The sequence below is a fragment of the Anolis sagrei genome, chromosome Y, assembly GCF_037176765.1.
Source record: "Anolis sagrei isolate rAnoSag1 chromosome Y, rAnoSag1.mat, whole genome shotgun sequence".
NCBI lineage: Eukaryota > Metazoa > Chordata > Lepidosauria > Squamata > Dactyloidae > Anolis > Anolis sagrei.
The window spans coordinates 1,814,485-1,836,859 of NC_090035.1; the positions used below are offsets into that span (position 1 = coordinate 1,814,485).

The window sequence follows — 22,375 nt, forward strand, 5'->3', positions numbered from 1 at the left end:
CCAATATGCCAAGGGCACTCACCTCCAAACCATGCCAGTCTTTACAGTTGGCCATCTTGGGTCAGTGTGCCAAGTGGTCCACATCCATTATCAAAGGGGGTCACAGTGCTCTGCCTTGATGCAGTGTGAACTACAACTTCCATCCTGTTGGGTCAGTCCCCCAAATTCCTCTAGTATAAGCAGTTGCTGATCAAGTCCTCTGTGTTTGCTGTGTGCCATAAGAAAGGGTATTCATTTATCGTGTCAGGACCGAAACAAACAGTTGTATTGCATTAAAATCAAACAAGAAAGGATAGGAAAGGGTTAAGGGAGAGGCAGTGGGCGGAGTCATGCAAATTCCACCCAAGGAACCCTGGGATGCTTGCCTGTGGTGGAGGAAACATGTCAAATCTAAGATGAAATTGTCCTGGGATGAAAGCATTCACTTGGGTGGTGGGTCGTACTGTTTGGGGAAGACATTGGCAGGGTTTGGGCGACATGTTTGTGGTGCTCGCTGTAGCTTGCAGTGCTAATGGAGGGAGTGCCTTTGGAGGCTTTGGAGGCTTCCCAACACTTGGAACTATATTATTATTTATTATTTATTTAGAACTTTTATATACCGGTCTTCTCACCTCTGACGAGGGACTCAGGCCGGTTTAAAACAGAAGAATTCATACACAATAGTTAAAACATCACATCCTATAAAACACTAATATAAAACACATTAAAATACAATCATATAATGACATAAGGCCAAGTCGTCAGAATAAAATCACAACTCGTCACCATCCGTCTGTGTGGTCAAGGGTTATTGACTCACTCATCAAATGTCAGGTTCCAGAGCCAGGTTTTCACCAACTTTCTAAAGGTCAGGAGTGAAGGGGCAGTTCTGATCTCCAATGGGAGGGAGTTCCAGAGCCGAGGGGCCACCACCGAGAAGGCCCTGTCCCTCTTCCCCACCAAACGCAATTGCGAGGGTGGTGGGACTGAGAGCAGCGCCCCTCCAGAAGATCTTAACAACCTTGATGGTTCGTAGGGGAGAATCCGTTTGGACAGGTAAACTTTGAATTGTGCTTAGAAGCCGATTGGCAGCCAGTGGAGCTGACACAGCAGAGGAGTAGTATGCTCCCTGTACCCCACTCCTGTTAGTAATCTGGCTGCCACTCGTTGAACTAATCACAGCTTCCGGGCAGTCTTCAGAGGCAACCCCACGTAGAGAGCGTTGCAGTAGTCTATACGGGATGTAACCAGAGCGTGGACCACCGTGGCCAAGTCAGACTTCCCAAGGTACGGGCGCAGCTGGCGCACAAGCTTTAACTGTGCAAATGCTCCCCTGGTCACCACTGAGACCTTGGGTTCCAGGCTCAGCGATGAGTCCAGGATCACTCCCAAGCTGCGAACCTGCGCCTTCAGGGGGAGTGGAACCCCGTCCAACACAGGCTGTCACCCTATGCCCTGTTCGGCCTTTCGACTGACCAGGAGGACCTCTCTCTTGTCTGGATTTAGTTTCAATCTGTTTCAATCTGTTGGCCCTATAATGTAGGGGCTCATCCTGTGATTGACTCTTTGCCACAGGATTCAAAGGAGGGGGATCATGAACCTGCAGAGGTTCCCATGTCTGATTTAAATGATCAGTTTTTCGCTGATTCTCAGGGGTTTGTGAATAGAGATGATGGTCAAGAGAATACAGTTAGCCAGACTGAAACGGAGGATTCTGGGATAGTTGGTTCACAAGGCAAAGATGCCTCGAGGCAAACTGAGAAAGAGGCCGAGGTCGAACAGTCAAGGTTAGATAGAGATAGCGAAAGGAATTTATTAATTGGCAAACCGAGGGAGGCAATTTTTGATCACAAAGGCCAAATTTATCAGGATTGCCACTTGGATTGAGGGAGGAGATGCTCAGCAAGACTGAGAGAGAAGAGGGGTCAGGGAGAGGTTTCCCAAGGGAAACGGAATGCTTTTGCTATGGCTTTCTGAATAAATATAGGGCCTGTGAATCTATACTCTTCAGTAAGTCCAACGTTTGGCTTTCATGCCTGATCCATGCCTTCCTGTTCATGCTGAGACTCATGTATAATCCTGTTTTGAATTCATGTTCATGCTTGATTTCAAGCTCCTGCATTTGGATTATTGGTTTCAAGTGTGCTCCTGTGTCTTCAAGGGACTTTACAGCCTTCTGGAACTGAAAGATATTATTCCTGTGGATTTATTTAGTGGGTTTGGGGACTATTCTGTTTCCTTACTTGGATTCTAACTGGATATCATTACATGTTGGGAATCAGCCTGTGTTTGTGTTTCAGGATCTTGATGTGGGAAATAGTGAGGGAAATGATGAGAAAAATGATGGTGCTGAGGCTGAGGTACAAGATGGAGATGGTTTGGTCAATGATTTATTTATTTACTTACTTTATTTACTTTATTTGTATACCGCTCTTCTCAGCCCTTAGGCGACTCAGAGCGGTTTACAACAGTTTAGGTATACACAATCATTAAGCATTTAAAAGCAATAGCATCACAAATCATTAAACATCAATATCAATACATCACTACATCAATACAACAAATCCATCAGGTCTCGTCAATGAAATCAGAATCCAAACTCGTTATCCGATATTCCGTGTTCCGATAGTCAGTCAATCAATCACCCTGCTTAGTCCAGTGGTTCTCAACCTGGGGTCCCCAGATGTTTTGGGCCTACAACTCCCAGAAATCCCAGCCAGTTTACCAGCTGTTAGGATTTCTGGCTTAGTCGAATGCCTGTTCAAACAGCCAGGTCTTTCCTTTCCTCTGGAATGCCAGCAAGGAGGGGGTCGATCTAATATCTGCAGGAAGGGCATTCCACAGCCGAGGGGCCACCACTGAGAAGGCCCTGTCTCTCGTCCCCGCAAGGCGTGCTTGTGAAGCCGGCGGGATCGAGAGCAGGGCCTCCCCAGACAATCTTAATGTCCTAACTGGTTCATAGGAGGAGACGCGTTCGGACAGGTAGGTCGGGCCAGAACCGTTTAGGGCTTTAAAGGCTAAAGCCAGCACTTTGAATTGTGCCCGGTAGCAAATTGGCACCCAGTGGAGCTGGCACAGCAGAGGAGTTGTGTGCTCCCTGAGTGCCGCTCCTGTTAGCATCCTGGCTGCCGATCGTTGGACCATTTGAAGCTTCCGAGCAGTCTTCAGAGGCAACCCCACGTAGAGAGCGTTGCAGTAGTCTAAACGGGATGTGACTAGAGCATGGACTACCATGGCCAAGTCAGGCTTCCCAAGGTACCGGCGCAGCTGCAAAGGGCAGTTTCTCATGAGAATATTCCTGCTGGGCCTAGCAATGATGGTTCACTCCCTCTCTCTGAGTTCTCTAGATTTGGGTTTTGAAAAACAATCTGACAGAGGTGACCAAGTCCAAGAACAGCCAGAAATCACAGAGACAGCCTAAGCCCACAATCAAGAAAGTATAACTAGTAAAACTTGAACAGGAACATAGAAAACTTCCAGGATAGATTCAATCCAAAATCAAAGCTTGACTTGAACCAGGAACAAGAGAACTCAGGCTTGGCTTCTCACACTAACGCAGTGTTGCCTGAACTGACCTTAAGGTAAACAAATTGTTGTTTAATAGACACCCATGAAATCATTCTGTTTCTCATGAATGTTCTTCAGTACTTTCCCACGTAATCTCTCTGAACGACACAATCTATGTTCACCTATGATTTCTAAACGAATACTTTTCTTGATCCCATGGAAAACCTCCTTATCACTCAGCTCTTCACTCGTTTTCTTATCTGCTGTTGCTCCTTTTGGCTCCACTGAATGCCCCTGAGGATTTGCCAGTTTTTTCATAGAGAGAACCACCATTTCCTAGACTTCAATTTCCCAGACTTGAGAGCCCATCTCTTGGTGCCATAAGAAAGCTCACAATCCTCTTTAAATCATCAGTTAAACCATCATCCTCTGGTGGCTGATCTACAACATGCTTTGGATTCCTATTTAATATTTGTCGTGGTTTTTGTTTTAATTTGGGGGATGGGGTGATCATTTAATTATTCTTAAACATTACATATTGTGAATTCTTAACTATGTTGGAAGTTGCCTTAAGTCCCAAGCTCAGGAGAAGAAGTAGCGTATAAATACATGATAAACACAAGAACAACAATAACAACCAGGACAATAGTCACAATACGGTTATTTGGGCAGAAACCTTTAGCCAGAGAAAGTTTTGATGGTCATGGATTGACCCACATGAATAGTAAATGGCAAGAGGCATGTGTATTCTCATTCTACGAGGAATTGCACACTGACGGCTTTGAGGAAAACGAGAAGCTTGTAAGAACATCCATTTTGGCCACGAAAGAAGATTGCAGTGTCAAAACACATCTGGCCTTTCCGCTCTTGAAGGCTTGTTCAGTAGGCTGGAAGAGATCCGGAGGTGACATAAGTCCTTCCCTCTCTCTCTCTCTCTCTCTCTCGCTCTGCTACCTTGCAATCCCCCCCTTTTTGGCTTCTTTGACAACAGACTTGTCTTCTGAGCAAGCAGATCACTCTGTGCTGACTAATCTCTGAGATCAGCCAAACCGGATGATGATGATGACGGCCACGTCAGGGCATTTCAGTTGAGAGAGCATCTCAGCCAGACAAGACGCTTCCAACTCCCTCCAGCCAATGCCAGGCCCAGCTAAGGCTGAACTCTTAAATGCTTTGGGTCTCACGTTGGGAGGAAAACACTATACGTTCAAAGAAAACAATAAATACTGTGGATTCTGCACCCACAGGCTCAAACACCCATGGCTTCAAGGGATTCTTTAAAAATTCCATATATAAGCCTTTTTACAAAGGGGATGCTGGAAATTACAACCTTTTCCAAGCCTCCTCTTGTAATCTTACAATCGACCAGGAGGACCTCTGTCTTGTCAACAGAGGGTGAATTTATTTATACGATCCCTGCCACAATCAGGGACAGTTGGAGGGCATGGATTCTGCTTCAAAGCTCACTTGCTGCAACTTCTTAGGTAGGGAATGTTTTCTGCCTCCAAAGAGTCCCATTAGCTCCACTTCCTTTTAATTATTCCTCTTGGTGATTGATTAGCAATAAGGCCACAAACTCCTAATCTCTCGCTCTCCTTTTCATGCATAATAAAAGGTTATGCAAATCCGGTCACTTTAATTACTCTTTTGGCTCCGGCAAAGCAGTCCCTCCCTCCCGCCCGGCGAATGTTTGGCTGGCCCCAGCGGCCTGCCTTCCCTCGCAGAGGCAACCGCATCGCCAACCCTTCCCAGAGGAACAAATACATAATTAGAAATTAAAGGACGTTCAGCAATTTGCACTGAAGAGGCAGAGCAAGAAGGAGTGGGCTGCAGAGATTAAGTCCAGAGTGCTGAGGAGCGCAATTTCGGAAAGGGAGGAAAACAAACAGGGAAAGGAACAACCAACACTCTGGTTTCCTGATTCCGGAAGGAACTGGACCTATATATATATCTATCTATACACATAATAAAAGTGAAAAATGTGTATGTGGCAATGTCCACTTGCACAGACAGCATCCAGCCTCCAGAAACAGGCTCTATGTTGCACACCAGGGCGGTGGTTGGCACCTTTGAACCCATAAACACACCAATGTTCTTTAATGAGAAAAGCGATTTACTGAAGACTAGCTGTACCCGCCACGCGTTGCTGTGGCAAACCTTCCCTCCCTCTTTCTCCTCCTTCTTTTTCTCTCTCCTTCCTTCCCTCCCTCTTTCCTTCTTTCCCTCTTTTTATTTCTCTTCTTCTTTCTTCCTTCTCTACCTGTTTCTTTTCTCGCTTCCTTTGCTGTTTGGTTTCAACCTTCCTTGTCTCTTTCCTTCCTTCCCTCTTTCGTTCCTTCTCTCCTTCCTTCCTTCTTTCACTTTTTTATTTCCTTCTCTCTTTCCCTCCTTCTCTACCTTTCTTTCTTTCCTTCTCTCCTTCTTTCCCTCCTCCTCTCTTTCCTTCCTTCTCTATCTTCCTTTCTTTCCTTCTCTCCTTCTTTCCCTCCTCTCCCCTTCCTTCCTTCTCTACCCTGCTTTCTTTCTTTCCTTCCCTCCTTCATTCCCTCTTTCTCTCCCTCCTTTCTTCTCTATCTTTCTTTCTTTCCTTCTTTCTCTCCTTCCCTCCTTCTTTCCCTCCCGTTTTGTGTTGTTTTAGTTGCCCTCAGCGGCCCCCCGCAGCTCCCATGCCCTCCCCGAGCGTGAGTGCTTACATCGGTCTGGTGGGCTTTCTCAAGCTGGGCTCGTGTAGAGGGAGGCAGGCAGACGGCAGTGCGCATGCGGAGGGAGATTTGGGCATGGGGGAAGCTGGGAAATGGAGTCCTTCCTCATCATTTTCCTCCCGAGGCCTCTGCGCATGCTCCGTGTTTTTCGGGTATTGTGCATTTGTGTTGTTGCGTATTGGTGTTTTGAAGGTTGTTGGTCATACCTTGGGGGAAGAGGTATGAGCAGGCCAAATTTGGTGAGATTTCGTCCGGTGGTTTAGCCGTTTTTGACCGCCTAATTACGACCTTAAGGTTCTTATATATATAGATTAATATAGCAATAGCTAAAAAAGGTAAAAGGCATTCAAACAAGGAATAATGAAATGTCCACAAACAAATCAGTTGAGCAATGTAATGTTTCACTCCAGTCAGGAAAAAGCCCTCTGACTTTGAAACACACCACACAAAGAGTGAAGAAACAAATCTTCTTTTATTGAAGCTTAGTAAATAGCCAGAAGAAATAAATGCTTGTAAGAAAATAAGAAACACAAAGCAATGTCCGCACCAGATATAAAAGCAATCTAAGATAGCATTTGTCTAAATCAACAGGAATCAACAGGATGCAAAGACAATCCGAAAGGCTAAAAAAAACTCCACAAGAACAAGACCCCTTGAACAGGATTCCCATGGCACGTGAACTGGATTTCCAAACGATGCCTGATCTAACAGGTTTCCCCTTGAGGCAAACCTTATATCCCAAAACTCACAAATTGGTTTCGCTTCCCCCCACATTTACCCCTTATCAGACGAAGCCTTTCAGAGCGACGTAAACACTGAGTTTGCTGTCGATCCTGGGTAATCTCCAGCCACCTATTCTTCAGCTCCCTATCTGGCTCTGGCTGCTCATTAAAATTCCTCTGGGGACCCACAGGTTGAGAACCACTGTTCTGGGATAGGGTCTCCAGAAGTTGACTTGAAGGGACATGATAGCCAACCTGGTCTGCAGTTTGAGGTCTGGTAGCATGTAGAGTGTAATTCAGGCACCCTCAAACTGGGGCCCTCCAGCTACTTGGGCCTTCAACTCCCAGAATTCCTGACAATTGAACAAGCTTGTTAGGGCTTCTGGGAGTTGGAGGCCCAAACAACTAGAGGTCCGCAGTTGGAGACCCTATCCTAGAACAGTGGTTCTCAACCTGTGGGTCCCCAGATGTTTTGGCCTTCAACTCCCAGAAGTCCCAACTAGTTTACCAGCTGTTAGGATTTCTGGGAGTTGAAGGCCAAAACAGGTTGAGAACCACTGTTCTAGGATAGGGTCTCCAGAAGTTGACTTGAAGGGACGTGATAACCAACCTGGTCTGCAATTTGAGGTCTGGTAGCATGTGGAGTGCAATTCAGGAACCCTCAAACTGCGGCCCTCCAGCTGTTTGAGCCTTCAACTCCCAGAATTCCTGACAATTGAACAAGCTTCTTAGGGCTTCTGGGAGTTGGAAGCCCAAACAACTAGAGGTCCACAGTTGGAAACCCTATCCTAGAACAGTGGTTCTCAGCCTGTGGGTCCCCAGATGTGTTGGCCTTCAACTCCCAGAAGTCCCAACTAGTTTATCAGCTATTAGGATTTCTGGGAGTTGAAGGCCAAAACATCTGGGGACCCACCACTGTTCTAGGATAGGGTCTCCAGAAGTTGACTTGAAGGGATGTGATAACCAACCTGGTCTGCAATTTGAGGTCTGGTAGCATGTAGAGTGTAATTTAGGTATCCTCAAACTGTGGCCCTCCAGCTACTTGGGCCTCCAACTCCCAGAATTCCTGACAATTGAACAAGCTTCTTAGAGCTTCTGGGAGTTGGAGGCCCAAACAACTGGAGGCCCTATCCTAGAACAGTGGTTCTCAACCTGTGGGTCCCCAGATGTTTTGGCCTACAACTCCCAGAAACCCTAACAGTTGGTAAACTGGCTGGGACTTCTGGGAGTTGTAGGCCAAAAACAACTGGGGACCCACAGGTTGAGAACCACTGATCTAGAGTTTTGTTGACAAGATGGGTTCTGAGTAGGTTTGCCTTTTGCTTTCTTCTGATGCTGAGAGAGCGTGACTTGCCCAAGGTCATCTTCTGGGTTTCCATGGCTGAGCAAAGGTGTGAGACCTGGTCTCCATCCAAACATCCCAGCCCCCAAATTAAATCATTGCACTGTGTTATTTCACATGAAGTTATCAGCAACCTTTTAGCATGACCACTCCCAGGTGGACCTCTGTTTTGCAGTTGAATCATTTGTCTTCCTTTTCTCCCTACAGCGATGAAGTCGGGAGGCACCCAGCTTAAGCTGATCATGACATTCCAGAACTACGGACAAGCCTTATTTAAGCCAATGAAGTAAGTGGGGAAAAATCTATGATTCTTCTTGTCAGTGTTGTTTTCAAAGTGAAATGAGAACTTTGGCAACATGTCCTCTCTGAGGACCATCACCAAGGATCAGGGTCCTTCTCAGCCAAGCTGTGGCCCAAATGGGAAATGACAAAATGCAACCCAATGTCATGACGGTTTCTTTTGCATGATATAAGGATCAGCCCCTGAGGGTGATGTTTTGGGTCAGATCAGAGTAAACAACAACAACAACAACATTTGGAATGCTTGGAATTAGAAGGGTTCTTTGGATTTGGGAAAGTTTGCATGTATACAATGAAATATCTTGAAGGTGGGACCAAAATTCCAACACAGAATTCATTTTTGTTTCATAACCACCTTATACAAATATCCTGAAGGTACTTTTATATGCAATGTTTTCAATAATTTTGTGTATGACATAAAGTTTGTGTAGATTGACCCACTAGAAAGCAAAGGCGTCACTATCTCATCCAATTTCAGAATCTGGAGCATTTCGGATTGTTTATCTCATTACATGCTTTACTTATTGATTATATAAGGCAGCGGTTCTCAACCTGGGGGTCGCGACCCCCAGGGGGGTTGCTGGGCCATTTTCTGGGGGTCACGAAGGCACCTCGGTTGGCCCCGCCCCCCCTACCTACACAAAATGGCTTGTGCCTTGCCTTGCACAAAGCCTCTCTTGCCGCCCTCGCGTTCCCACCAATTGGCACGGGTGTGGGGAAAGGGAAGGGCCTCTTCCTGCAAGGCTTTGCCTTGCACAAAGCTTCCCTTGCCGCCCTCGTGCTCCCGCTGATGGATAAATGGATTGATGGATGGATGGATGATGGACAAATACTACAGCACTACATTTGGAGACTGCAGGATGTTGACCATGAGGACATAGGCCAAAGAAAAGATGGATGGACACCATCAATGAAAACATGCGTATTGCCAGCCTGAGACCTGAGGATGCCCAAAACAAAGCCTTGTGGAACAACAGTCACAATGCTAACTTCTCTATTGTGAAAATGACTTAGAAAGAAGAAGATGGATAGATGGATGGATGATGGACAAATACTACAGCACTACATTTGGAGATTGTAGGATGCTTACCATGTGGACAAAGGCCAAAGAAAAGATGTATGGACACCATCAATGAATGGATGAATGGATGGGTGGGTGGATGGACAGATGGATAGATAGATAGATAGATAGATAGATAGATAGATAGATGGACAGATACTACAGCACTACATTTGGAGACTGCAGGATGCTGACCATGAGGACATAGGCCAAAGAAAAGATGGATGGACACTATCAATGAAAACATGCATACTGCCAACCTGACACCTGAGGATGTCCAAAACAAAGCCTTGTGGAAACAACAGTCACAATGCTAACTCCTCTATTGGGAAAATGGCTTAGAAAGAAGAAGATGGATGGATGGATGGACTGATAGATGGACTGATAGATGGATGGATGGATGGATGGATGGATGGATGGATGGATGGACGGATGGACGGATAGATGGATGGATGGATGGATGGATGGATGGATGGATGGACGGATGGACGGACGGACGGATGGACGGACGGATGGACAGATAGATGGATGGATGGATGGATGGATGGATGGATGGATGAACGGATGGGCAGATAGATGGATGGATGGATGGATGGACAGATGGACGGACAGATGGACAGACGGATGGACAGATAGATAGATGGATGGATGGACAGATAGACGGACGGACGGATGGATGGACAGATGGACAGATTGATGGATGGACGGACAGGCGGATGGACAGATAGATGGATGGATAAATAACAACAACCCTACAACAATCCAGTGATTCCAGCCATGAAAGCCTTTGACAACTAATATTATTTATTTATTTATTTATTTATTTATTTACTTTGCTTGTATACCGCAATTTCTCAGCCTTGTAGGCGACTCAACGCGGTTTACAACAAGAGCAAAAGTCAATCCAACAGCATAAAAAATTTAAAAACCATTAACAGCATAATATACAAAATGACACATCAATAACAACACATTAACGTCTCGTAACTATAATATAACATGCATGGATCTCCAGAATGAAATTGGAGAGGATGGGAAGAAAGTCTGGAGCAGATGCCCTGCTGAAGACGGCAATCTCCCTACCAAAATGTGTTCTTATATCTTTCCAAACATGTAGGAGTAATTCCTAGAGAACGAAGCCAGCAGGAGAAATAGAAAAGCATGGGAAGGCTGCATGGGAAGGATTTTTTTCTCCTGATTGCAACCCAGGAAGGATTGCCCTTCCCTATTAGCAGAATCCGATAGAAGCAGAAGAGTGTAACAGGAAGCGGAATGGACCTTTCAAGCAGGCCCATCAGCAAAGGGAAGGCAAGGTAGTTCTATTGCGCTGGGTTTGGTCAAATCACTGGAGGCTGCCGAAGGTTTAATGAACCCATTCAGTATTGGTGTCAAGGCATCGCCCGAATCATAAGCTCATTTCCGTGCTCCGTTCCTCCTGTATGGAATTTCAATTATCGACTCCCTTTAAGTGGGCACACAAAGCAAAGGAGTCGGGAGGATAAGTGGTTTCAAGTGTGTCTGTTTAGCATTCCTCATTTCCCTGTCAAATCATTGGCTTCGTGAATGAAGGCTGCGGGAGGCTGCCATGTTTACAGCCTCAAATGAGAACTGGTGAAGCCGAGGAAGCATGGATGCACGTCTCACATTGATGTGAAAAGGCGGTGTGTATGCTCAGAGTGCTCTGTGCATACCCATACGTTCAGGGGAGTATGTGAACTTGTATATGTGTGTACATATGGAGGGAGAGGATTGACTTTGCTGTCCTGAGTGAACCGACACATGTTGTTGCAACCCAGAGCAGAAAACTGGACCCTAAGACAACAATCCACCACACTTGATTTCAGGAAAAACAATCCTTTTTTATTGATGAAAGATGAGTACAAAAATAGAGGAAATATGCAAGGTAAAAAGCCACAGTAAAAATCAGCAATAAGAAATGTCCATGAACAAGATCAAAAAAACCCATAGTAACACTGCCAAATCCTGGAACCTGTTAGCAATCCACTAACCGTACTTGAAGCAACTAGGAAGCCTCTTAGGAATAAGGCCACTGGAATCAGGCGACCTGCCAAAGGTGATGAATGAATCTGGAACGATGCCTGGTCTGAAGATGCATCCAGGCGAGAGGTACGTAAAGCCGAGAAATCTATTACGTGGCACGCCTGAAGGCTTTGTTTGCATTTCTCTCAATCTAGCTGACCTTCGTAAACTTTGAGATTCTCCCCTGCTCTGCCAAATCTGCTCTCTCCTATCCTCATTAGAGAGCCCAGGTGTCAGATTCTCTGGAGAGCTAATACTGGGAGGAAAAGGGAGTGAAAGTTCACTGCTTGGCTCTGAAATATTCTCATGGGAATTTGGACTTTCACTTTCCAAGGCTGCAGGAGTTTCACTACACAAACCGTCATCTTCTACATTGACTTCAGAATCAACATCTTCATTGGCATCAGGAAATACAATCAGAGAATCAGGTACAGGTTCACACACAGGCTGAACCCCAACACATGTTTGAGATCTTCAGAAATGATTTCTTTATGTCTCATCATCCACACAGTATATTTCGTGCCTTTTCGATGGCTTTCTGATCTGTTTTCCCATTTGTTATTAATGTTTATAACACCATTTGTTCATTGGTTGTGGCACAGCTGGTTGGGAATCAGCTGCATTAAAATCACTAGTGAGTCGGAAGCCAGCCCGGGTTGGAGTAAGCTCCCGACCATTTGTCTAGCTTGCTGTTGACCTTTGTAGCCCAAAAGACAGTTGCATCTGTCAAGTAGGAAATTTGGGTACCGCTTATGCAGGGAGGGTAATTTAACTAATTCATGATGCCATAAAACTCTCCAGAAGTGTGCAAAAGAATGAGGAAGTACTCAATCGGTGTCACAAGTGGATGGTGAAGCGACAGCTCCCTTGGTGGCCAGAATTCAAAATGCATACCCTCATAAATAGTGTCTGTGTCTGTCTGTCTATATATGTTGTGTGTCTACGGCATTGTGTATGTGCATTGTGATCCGCCCTGAGTACCCTGCAAGGTGAAAAGGGTGGAAAATAAATACTGTAAATAAAATAAATAAATACATTGGCAGAATTATTGTCAGGGATCTGTGCAGGATCTCATTGGAAGTAAGCTTGTGCATTTCGGCCGAATATCAATCTGTTTGTGCTGCCTAGATTCCAGTAGATCCTCGTATATGTTTTTTGCACACCTCCCAAAAATGGGTGGGTAGCCGGATAGCCTTTTTTTGGTCTTCACCCGAAAAATATAGCTAGATCCGGCCAATTGGTGGCAGTGGGGAACTTAGGAGGCTCCCTATTTTGTCCCTGCGAGCCTTTCCTTTATTCCCTTCAAGGGAGCAACTGAGTTAAGGAAGCACCCTATTCAGCCCATTATGGAAAGGGGGCATCCCAGGCTCCCCTTCCTATCATTTTAGATATCGTTTGTCCTTATATCTTTTATTAAGACCTGGATTAAAAGCAACAGAGTTAAGATACCACTCTTTCTTCAATCTTTTCCCTTCTGACTGTAGAGCAGACTGGGTTTCATGCTTCATTAAAGTTGTTTCTTTCTACTCTAGAGGAGACAGGTGCTACAGGCACGCACATTCTCCCCCTATGTGTGGCTTTCCGAGGCATTTTAAGGAGGCTTCCCACTTCCAATGGAAGAAAGAGTAAATGACCTGGAGCTTTCTCCATGGGCTTCCTTAAAAAAGCCCTCCCTTTGTGCTGCCTGGGGTGGTGCCTGCCTTTCCCCCCCCCCCCTCAGGCCTGTTTTGAGTTTAATGCTTCCTTAAACTATTTCTACTTTCTACTCTAGAGGAGACAGGTGGCAGCGCACACTCTTTCCCTGCACGCAGCTTTCCATTAAGGCATTTTAAGGAGGCTTCCCACTTCCCAGGGAAGAAAGAGCAATTGACCTGGAGCTCTCTCCCTGGGCTTCCTTAAAAAAGCCCTCTCTTTGTCCTGCCTGGAGTGGTGCCTGCCTTTTCCGCCCTCAGGCCTTTCTGCTTCAGGTTTAATGCTTCCTTAAAGCTGTTTCTACTTTTTACTCTAGAGGAGACAGATGGCAGCCCACACTCTTTCCCTGCACGCAGCTTTCCATTAAGGCATTTTAAGGAGGCTTCCCACTTTCCAGGGAAGAAAAAGCAATTAATCTGGAGCTATCTCCTGGGCTTCCTTAAAAAAAGCCCTCTCTTTGTCCTGCCTGGGGTGGTGCCTGCCTTTTCCACCCTCAGGCCTTTCTGCTTCAGGTTTAATGCTTTCTTAAAGCTGTTTCTACTTTTTACTCTAGAGGAGACAGGTGGCAGCGCACACTCTTTCCTTGCACACAGCTTTCCATTAAGGCATTTTAAGGAGGCTCCCCACTTCCCAGGGAAGAAAAAGCAATTAATCTGCAGCTATCTCCCTGGGCTTCCTTAAAAAAGCCCTCCCTTTGCTCTGCCTGGGGTGGTGCCTGCCTTTTCCGCCCTCAGGCCTTTCTGTTTTGGGTTTAATGCTTCCTTAAAGCTGTTTCTACTTTTTACTCTAGAGGAGACAGGTGGCAGCGCACACTCTTTCCTTGCACACAACTTTCCATTAAGGCATTTTAAGGAGGCTTTTTAAGGAAGAAAGAGCCATTGACCTGGAGTTATCTCCCTGGGCTTCCTTTAAAAAGCCCTCTCTTTGCCCTGCCTTTTTCCCCCTCAGGGAAATCAAAAAGATTCAAGAGTGAGTCCAAGCCAGGAGCCAATCCAAAAAAATCCACTGAAGCCAAGACACAACTGTGATGCTGAGTAGGAGAGGAGGAGCCGTGATCGGCTGCCACGTCTTCCGTTATGGATGGGAATCGATGATGGCTTGGCCCTTGCCGTTACGGCCACCCAACTCAACCAAGGAAGCTTTCTGATGGTCTTTGGCGGCCTCCTCGTGACCCACCCAGGGGTCCTGACCCCCAGGTTGAGAAGCACTACTCTAACCTGTGATACATCTGCACTGTACCCTTAATTCAGTCTGACACCACTTTGACTGCTGTGTCTTAATGCTATAGAATCGTGGGCATTGTAGTTTTAGAATGCCTTTAGTGCTGGAGCTTTGCCAAGCTCCAAGTCGTAGGATTCCATAGTGTCAAAAGTGGTGTCAAACTGCAATAACTCTGTTGTTTAAATGCAACCTGGCTTAGCAAGAGACTAGGTAATTGCTCTGTGCATTGCAATCCGGAATCAAGCTGCAAGCAGGCCAGAAAGGACGGAAGCGTGTTCATTCCTATGATGAGCAAAGCCCAGCTCGCTGCAGAGATTCCCTTGATCGGAAGGCTTACAAGGTCCCTCCTGAAATAATTGCCTGTAAAAGGTTGCCGGGTGAGCCCGCGCTGTTTACAAATCCCATTGCCCAATGTAAATTCTTTTGGCTAATTCCGCATTAATCAACCCCAAATGAGCCGGATTCCTGGAAACTCTGGAGGAGTTTCTAACATTGCAGGGGAGGAAAATACACATCAAACCAACAATTAGTGTGGAGCTTTGTGTAATATATTGCGATGCTCCGCACGCATTTGAGATTTCTCTCTGCCAGACTTTCTTCCGTGGCTTGATACACTTGGCAGGAAAGGGTCTAAAGCTAGACTCACTGAATTTTGGACTGTACGGTTCAGCATGTTTGTGATAGTTGTGTCCTCTCGACTCTAATGTTGATTCTCAGGCCTTGGGAGTTTGGTCTCTTCTGGGAAGATCTTCTGGGAAGGCCCTGCTCTCTGTCCCGCCTTCTTCACAGGTTCGGTTAGCGGGGACAAGAGACAGGGCCTTTTCAGTGGTGGCTCCTCAGCTATGGAATGCCCTCCCCAGAAATATTAGATCGGCTCCCACTCCTAACATTCCGAAAAAAGTTGTTAGCATACATGGCATGGTTGTCAGCATAGAGGAATCAGCTGGTTTTCCCTGTAATAGGCAGTAAGCTCACCTAAAGCTTTGGAGAACTTCTGTTCAACCATTTCAAAGCTCCCTGCTTGGACAGTGATGGCATGATCGTCAGCATAGATGAAACCATTTCAAAGCTCCCTACTTGGGCGGTGATGGCATGATTGGCAGCATAGATGGCATGATCGTCAGCATAGAGGAATCAGCTGGTTTTCCCTGTAATAGGCATTAAGAGCACCTAAAGCTTTGGAGAGCTTCTGTTCAAACATCTCAAAGCTCCCTACTTGGGCGGTGATGGCATGATCGTCAGTATAGATGGCATGATCGTCAGCATAGAGGAATCAGCTGGTTTTCCCTGTGATAGCCAATAAGAGCACCTAAACCTTTGGAGAGCTTCTGTTCAACCATTTCAAATCTCCCTGCCTGGGCGGTGATGGCATGATCGTCAGCATAGATGAAACCATTTCAAAGCTCCCTACTTGGGAGGTGATGACATGATCGTCAGCATAGAGGAATCAGCATAGAGCTGGTTTTCCCTGTGATAGCCAGTAAGAGCACCTAAAGCTTTGGAGAGCTTCTGTTCAACCATTTCAAAGCTCCCTGCTTGGGCGGTGATGGCATGATCGTCAGCATAGATGAAACCATTTCAAAGCTCCCTACTGGGGTGGTGATGGCATGATCGTCAGTATAGAGGAATCAGCTGGTTTTCCCTGTAATTGGTAGTAAGAGCATCTCAAGCTTTGGAGAGCTTCTGTTCAACCATCTCAAAGCTCACTGCTTGGGTGGTGTTGGCATGATCGTCAGCATAGATTAAACCATTTCAAAGCTCCCTACTGGGGCGGTGATGACATGATCGTCGGTATAGAGGAATCAGCTGGTTTTCCCTGTAATAGGTAGTAAGAGCACCTCAAGCTTTGGAGAGCTTCTGTTCAACCATTTCAAAGCTCCCTGCTTGGGCGGTGATGGCATGATCATCAGTATAGAGGAATCAGCTGGTTTTAGCCTGAAGAAGAGAAGGCTGAGAGGAGATATGATAGCCATGGATAAATATGTGAGAGGAAGTCACAGGGAGGAGGGAGCAAGCTTGTTTCCTGCTTCCATGGGGAATAGGACCAGGAACAATGGCTTCAAACTCCAAGAGAGGAGATTCCATCTGAACATGAGGAAGAACTTCCTGACTGTGAGAGCCGCTCAGCAGTGGAACTCTCTGCCCCGGAGGGAGTGTGGTGGAGGCTCCTTCTTTGGAAGCTTTTAAGCAGAGGCTGGATGGCCATCTGTCAGGGGTGATTTGAATGCAATATTCCTGCTTCTTGGCAGAATGGGGTTGGACTGGATGGCCCACGAGGTCTCTTCCAACTCTTTGATTCTATGATTCTATGATTCCCTGTAATAGGTAGTAAGAGCACCTCAAGCTTTGGAGAGCTTCTGTTCAACCATTTCAAAGCTCCCTGCTTGAGCAGTAATGGCACGATCATCAGCATAGATGAAACCATTTCAAAGCTCCCTACTGGGGCGGTGATGGCATGATCGTCAGCATAGAGGAATCAGCTGGTTTTCCCTGTAATAGGCAGTAAGAGCACCTCAAGCTTTGGCGAGAAGAGATGATTTCCCTCGCTGCCTATTTCCCTCCAGGGCCGGAAAATATTTCTGTTTTGAAGCAGCTTTCGAGTCTCTTCTTTTGCTGAATGCCTTGTTTGCCTTCAACACACACGTCGGGCACATGTCGGTTGGCCTTGATACATCTCCAAGCCTGGAAATCTTCTTGTTTTCAGGATATTTTCCTCCCTCCGTTGTTGTCCGCTCCTTGGAAGGAGGCACGAGTGGGAGGTGTGTTTCTGCTCAGGGAAAGAGATCCATACACGCATAAATTTGCACCCAGCTTCGTGTCAAAACAAAACAAAGAGCCATCTTTTGCAGCCAACGTACAACGTGTTCCCTTCCCACCTCCTCCTCAGAACTGCTCCTCTCCTTCTTCCTTTCTCTTACGTTTCACGTTTCTCTTTCTCCTGGTCCACGTCTCAGTGTATTTTGGGTCAAAACAAGGAGAGAAGGCCGGTTCCAAAGACATGGAGGCGGGCAGCTTGGCCCTGCAAACCAATATTTACTCTCCACCCGCACTTCCTCCTTCCAGACCTCTCTCTTGCTGGCTCCTCGTCCCTATGGGATTACTTAGTCACCCTCCATATCCTGCCAGGAAGATGTGTCCAAAAGGCAAAGGTAAATCTATAAACAGCAGCCGTTCTTCTAGGGATGGCAAGAGCGGATGCGGAGACCGGCAATTCATGCCTAAGGGCACATCTTCAAAGCTCTGGAAGCGTGCAAAGAAGGGGGCAGAGGAAGGTCAAGGACCGAGGAAGGAGTGCCTGTTTGTCTGTTTGTTTGCTCAGGTTTGCTTGCTGTGTCTTCCTCGCCCTACAATTGTGGTTGAGCCTTGCTGAGGAAGAGGCCGGGAGGGAAATTACAGGGTGGTGCAAAAGACCGTTGAGCAAAGGACGAGATCCTGAAGGCATCTTCCGCAGGGAATGAGCAAGCCGTGGGGTTGTTGCCAAACTGGGCAGGCTAAAGAAAGACAGGAAGAGGTAACCAGTAGGCCTGGGTAACAACGCAAAAATTTGTTTCTAAAATCGATTTGTAATTGGGGGTTTTTTTTGTTTCGATATTTAAAATAATTACAAAACTTTCCCAAAAAAAAGTTTCGGTATTTACGAAATTTCGTAAATATTTACAAAACATTTTGTAAAGATGGCGCCCTTTTTTTTTCAATATTTTTTAAATATTTTTTAAATTTAAATTATTAATTTAGTAGAATAGGGATTAATTATTATTAATTATTATTAAGGAGGGAAGGCAGGCACTCACTCTGGCGGGCCCTCTCGCTCGCCACTCGCTCGCCCCTCTCGCTCCAGCAGACAAGAGTTCTTCCTCCCACCCTGAACATTATTCCACAAATATATCAACCCCACTTGCCTAGTTTCCAACAGACCTCACAACCTCTGAGGATGCTTGCCATAGATGTGGGTGAAATGTCAGGAGAGAGTGCTTCCGCCCCTCTCGCTCGCCGCTCGCTCGCCCCTCTCGCTCCAGCAGACAAGAGTTCTTCCTCCCACCCTGAACATTATTCCACAGATATATTATCAACCCCACTTGCCTAGTTTCCAACAGACCTCAACCTCTGAGGATGCCTGCCATAGATGTGGGTGAAATGTCAGGAGAGAGTGCTTCCGCCCCTCTCGCTCGCCCCTCTCGCTCGCCCCTCTCAGCAAGCATCGGCAGGCAGCCATCTTACGTATTTCCGAAATGGACGGAAATACAAAATTTTTTGGCGCCTGCCGTTTCGATATTTAAAAACACTTCCAGGTTAAAAAAAATGTTTTGTTATCGTTTCGTAATTCAAAAATTAACGAATTTTTTAACGAATTACGAATTAACGAAACGAATTGACCAGCCCTAGTAACCAGGCCAAAGCGAATGCATCTCCCCTTATGAACCTTCCAGGACTTTAAGATCATCTGGGGAGGATCATCTCGATCCCGCCCTCATCACAAGCACAACTGATGGGGACGAGAGACAGGGCCTTCTCAGTGGTGGCCCCTCAGCTATGGACAGGGGGAGTGTGACTCTGTTGGTCCTCTTGGACATCTCAGCAGCTTTCGATACCATCGATCATGGTATCCTTCTGGGACGGCTCTCTGGGATGGGTCTCGGGGGCACGGTTTTGTCCTGGCTCCGGTCCTTCCTAGAGGGACGAACCCAGATGGTGAAGCTGGGAGACGCCTGCTCGGACCCCTGGCCTTTGACCTGTGAGGTCCCGCAAGGCTCTATTCTATCTCCCATGCTTTTCAACATCTACATGAAACCGCTGGGAGAGGTCATCCGGAGTTTTGGAGTTAGGTGCCATCTCTATGCAGATCCACCTGACTCCAAGGAAGCCCCTCGAGTGCTGGACGAGTGCTTGACTGCTGTGGCTGTCTGGATGAGGAAGAACAAGCTGAAGATCAATCCCGACAAGACAGAGGTCCTCCTGGTCGATCGTAAACCGGATCGGGGTATAGGGTGGCAACCTGTGCTGGACGGGGTTACACTCCCCCTGAAGCCACAGGTCCGCAGTTTGGGAGTCCTCTTAGATTCATAGCTTACACTTGAGGCTCAGGCGTCGGCGGTGGCCGGGAGGGCTTTTGCACAATTGAGACTCGTGTGCCAGCTGCGACCATACCTCGGGAAGGTTGATTTGGCCGGGGTGGTCCATGCCTTGGTCACCTCTAGATTGGACTACTGTGATGTGCTCTACGTGGGGCTGCCCTTGAAAACGGCTCGGAAATTTCAACTAGTCCAACGGGCAGCGGGCAGGCTGTTAAATGGAGCTCATTACGGAGAGAGGTCAACCCTCCTGTTCAAGGAGCTCCACTGGCTGCCGTTCATTTTCCGGTCCCAATCCAAGGTGCCGGTGCTCACCTACAAAGCCCTTAATGGTTTGGGACCTACCTACCTGCTTGACCACATCTCTGTCTATGAACCCGCACGCTCCCTTCGTTCATCCGCATCGCAAGCACGGCTGGTGGGGATAGGGACAGGGCCTTCTCTGCGGTAGCCCCCCGACTCTGGAACTCCCTCCCCAAGGACATCAGACAAGCCCCAACGTTGGCAGTCTTTAGGAAGAGCTTGAAGACCTGGCTATTCCGGTGTGCCTTTCCAGAATAGGAAAACACCAGCAACACATCCCAAAAGAACTTTATTAGAGATTAAGATTGTCCGCACATTGCACCTATCCAAAAATCCTTATATATCACTCAGCATACTCAGCACTTTTTAATCTGTACCCATTACATTTGCCCGCCCTAGTTTTTATTGTATCATGGTGTGTTGTTGTATTGTTTACTGTTATTGCTTTAATGTTTTTGATTTGCTTTTGGTTTATATGTAATTGTTATATTGTTGTTTTATTGTAGCCTTGGCCTTCGTAAGCCGCTTCAAGTCCTTCGGGAGATGCTAGCGGGGTACAAATAATAATAATAATAATAATAATAATAATAATAATGGAACACCCTCTCTAGGGATATTAGATCAACCACCTCCCTTTTAACATTCCAGAGGAAAGTTAAGACTTGGCTTTTTTAGCAAGCATTTGCAAGTACATTGTGCAAAGGTCGACAACAAGCTACACAATTGGCCGGAAGCTCACTCCGACCCGGGCTGGCTTTGAACTCATGACCTTTCAGTCAGTAATGATCTTAATGCAGCTGACTCCAAACCAGCTGCGCCAAAATCCCGGTGCAATTCACAATTCTTAACTATGAGTTGTTTGTAAGTGTTTTTAACTTACAAACAGTAATAATATCAACAACCCTCCAAAAAGTGTGGATCAGGACAGGCTGAAACCAGATCCTTCCCACATTCCTTGCCAAAAGTAGGCACTAGATATTCTCCATCGCGGAGTGAGCCAGGGAGACCATAGCGTTGATGCCGTCCAAGCAGAGAGGGAATCCATGCAGAAGGGAATGCGCTGGCATGCGCGCCTGCTCGGCTTCATGCTCTCTTGGCACCCGGGATGCTTTCTGACAACTTGTGAGCGGGCACCACGCCATCCAGGCAGATGGAGACCCATCTCCTGGCAAAACGCGGATGCCCGTCTGCTCCCCTGGCGTGGGCGCAGAGGGCAAGGCCAGCCGAGTCGTGCCGTGGAGTTCCCCTCCTTTTTCGCCCGGAGGTCAAACTCTGACAAGGCAGGGAAGTGGAAAGGCTTTCAGGTCAGCGGCAGGAGAGAGGTCTCGTTGCGTTTTGGGCTCACCCTGGCTTGAACCCACCATCTGTTTTGGGCCGATCTGGCAGCACTTGGTTATTATTAGGCATCTCTGGAAGGTTGTGAAATGATGCCGAAAGAGTGGAGAGAGGAGGAATGGGGAGGAGAGCCCACCCTTGGAAGGGGTCTGCATTGAAGCCCCTTCCTGCTCTTTCTGGAGGCTTTTGAGGACACATCTTTGTGTATGTCTGCCTTTAGTCTTCCTGTTGATTTTTGGCAATCTGAGGCTTTCATAGGAGAGAAAGAGGGAGGGAAGGAAAGAGAGAAGGAAGGAAAGAGGTAGAAAAAGAAGGAAGGAAAGAAGGAAAGAAAAAAGGAGGGAAAGAGGGAGCAAAGGAAGGAAGCAAGTGAAGGAAGGAAGGAAGTAGAGAAGGAAGAAAGGAGAGAAAGAGAGAAGGAAAAGAAAAAGGGTGGAAAGAAGGAAAGAGGTACAGAAGGAAGGAAAGAAAATGGAATAAAGGAAAGAGGGAGCTAAGGAAGGAGGGAATAAAGGAGAGAAAGAGGGAGGGAAGGAAAGAAGGAAAGAGAGAAGGAAGGATAGAAGCAAAAAGCAAAGAAAGGAAGGAAAGAGGTAGGGAAGGAAGAAAAAAGAGGTAGGGAAGGAAGAAAGGAGAGAAAGAGAGAAGAAAATAAAAGGGGGGAAGGAAGGAAAGAGGTAGAGAAGGAAGGAAGGAGAGAAAGAGGGAGGGAAGAAGGAGAGAGAAAAGGAAGGATGGAAGCAAAAAGCAAAGGAAGGAAAGAGATAGAGAAGGAAGAAAGGAGAGAAAGAGGGAGGGAAGGAAAGAGAGAAGGAAGGAAAGAAGTGGAATAAGAAGGAAGGAAAGAAGGAAAGAAACAAGGAGGGAAAGAGGGAGCAAAGGAAGGAAGCAAGTGAAGGAAGGAAGGAAGTAGAGAAGGAAGAAAGGAGAGAAAGAGAGAAGGAAAAGAAAAAGGGTGGAAAGAAGGAAAGAGGTACAGAAGGAAGGAAAGAAAATGGAATAAAGGAAGGAGGGAGCTAAGGAAGGAGGGAATAAAGGAGAGAAAGAGGGAGGGAAGGAAAGAAGGAAAGAGAGAAGGAAGGATAGAAGCAAAAAGCAAAGAA

At 46.6% G+C, this 22,375-nt stretch overlaps 1 protein-coding gene across 1 annotated transcript in view; it reads left to right on the forward strand.

Moving 5' to 3' along the window:
- The window catches only part of LOC132780034 (extracellular serine/threonine protein kinase FAM20C), a 148,258-nt gene that overhangs the window by 64,396 nt on the left and 61,487 nt on the right, over nt 1-22,375 (forward strand). The window contains exon 3 of the mRNA XM_067461339.1: nt 8,460-8,538. Coding sequence (XP_067317440.1) covers nt 8,460-8,538 — 79 coding nt within the window. The remainder of the gene's footprint in view (nt 1-8,459; nt 8,539-22,375) is intronic.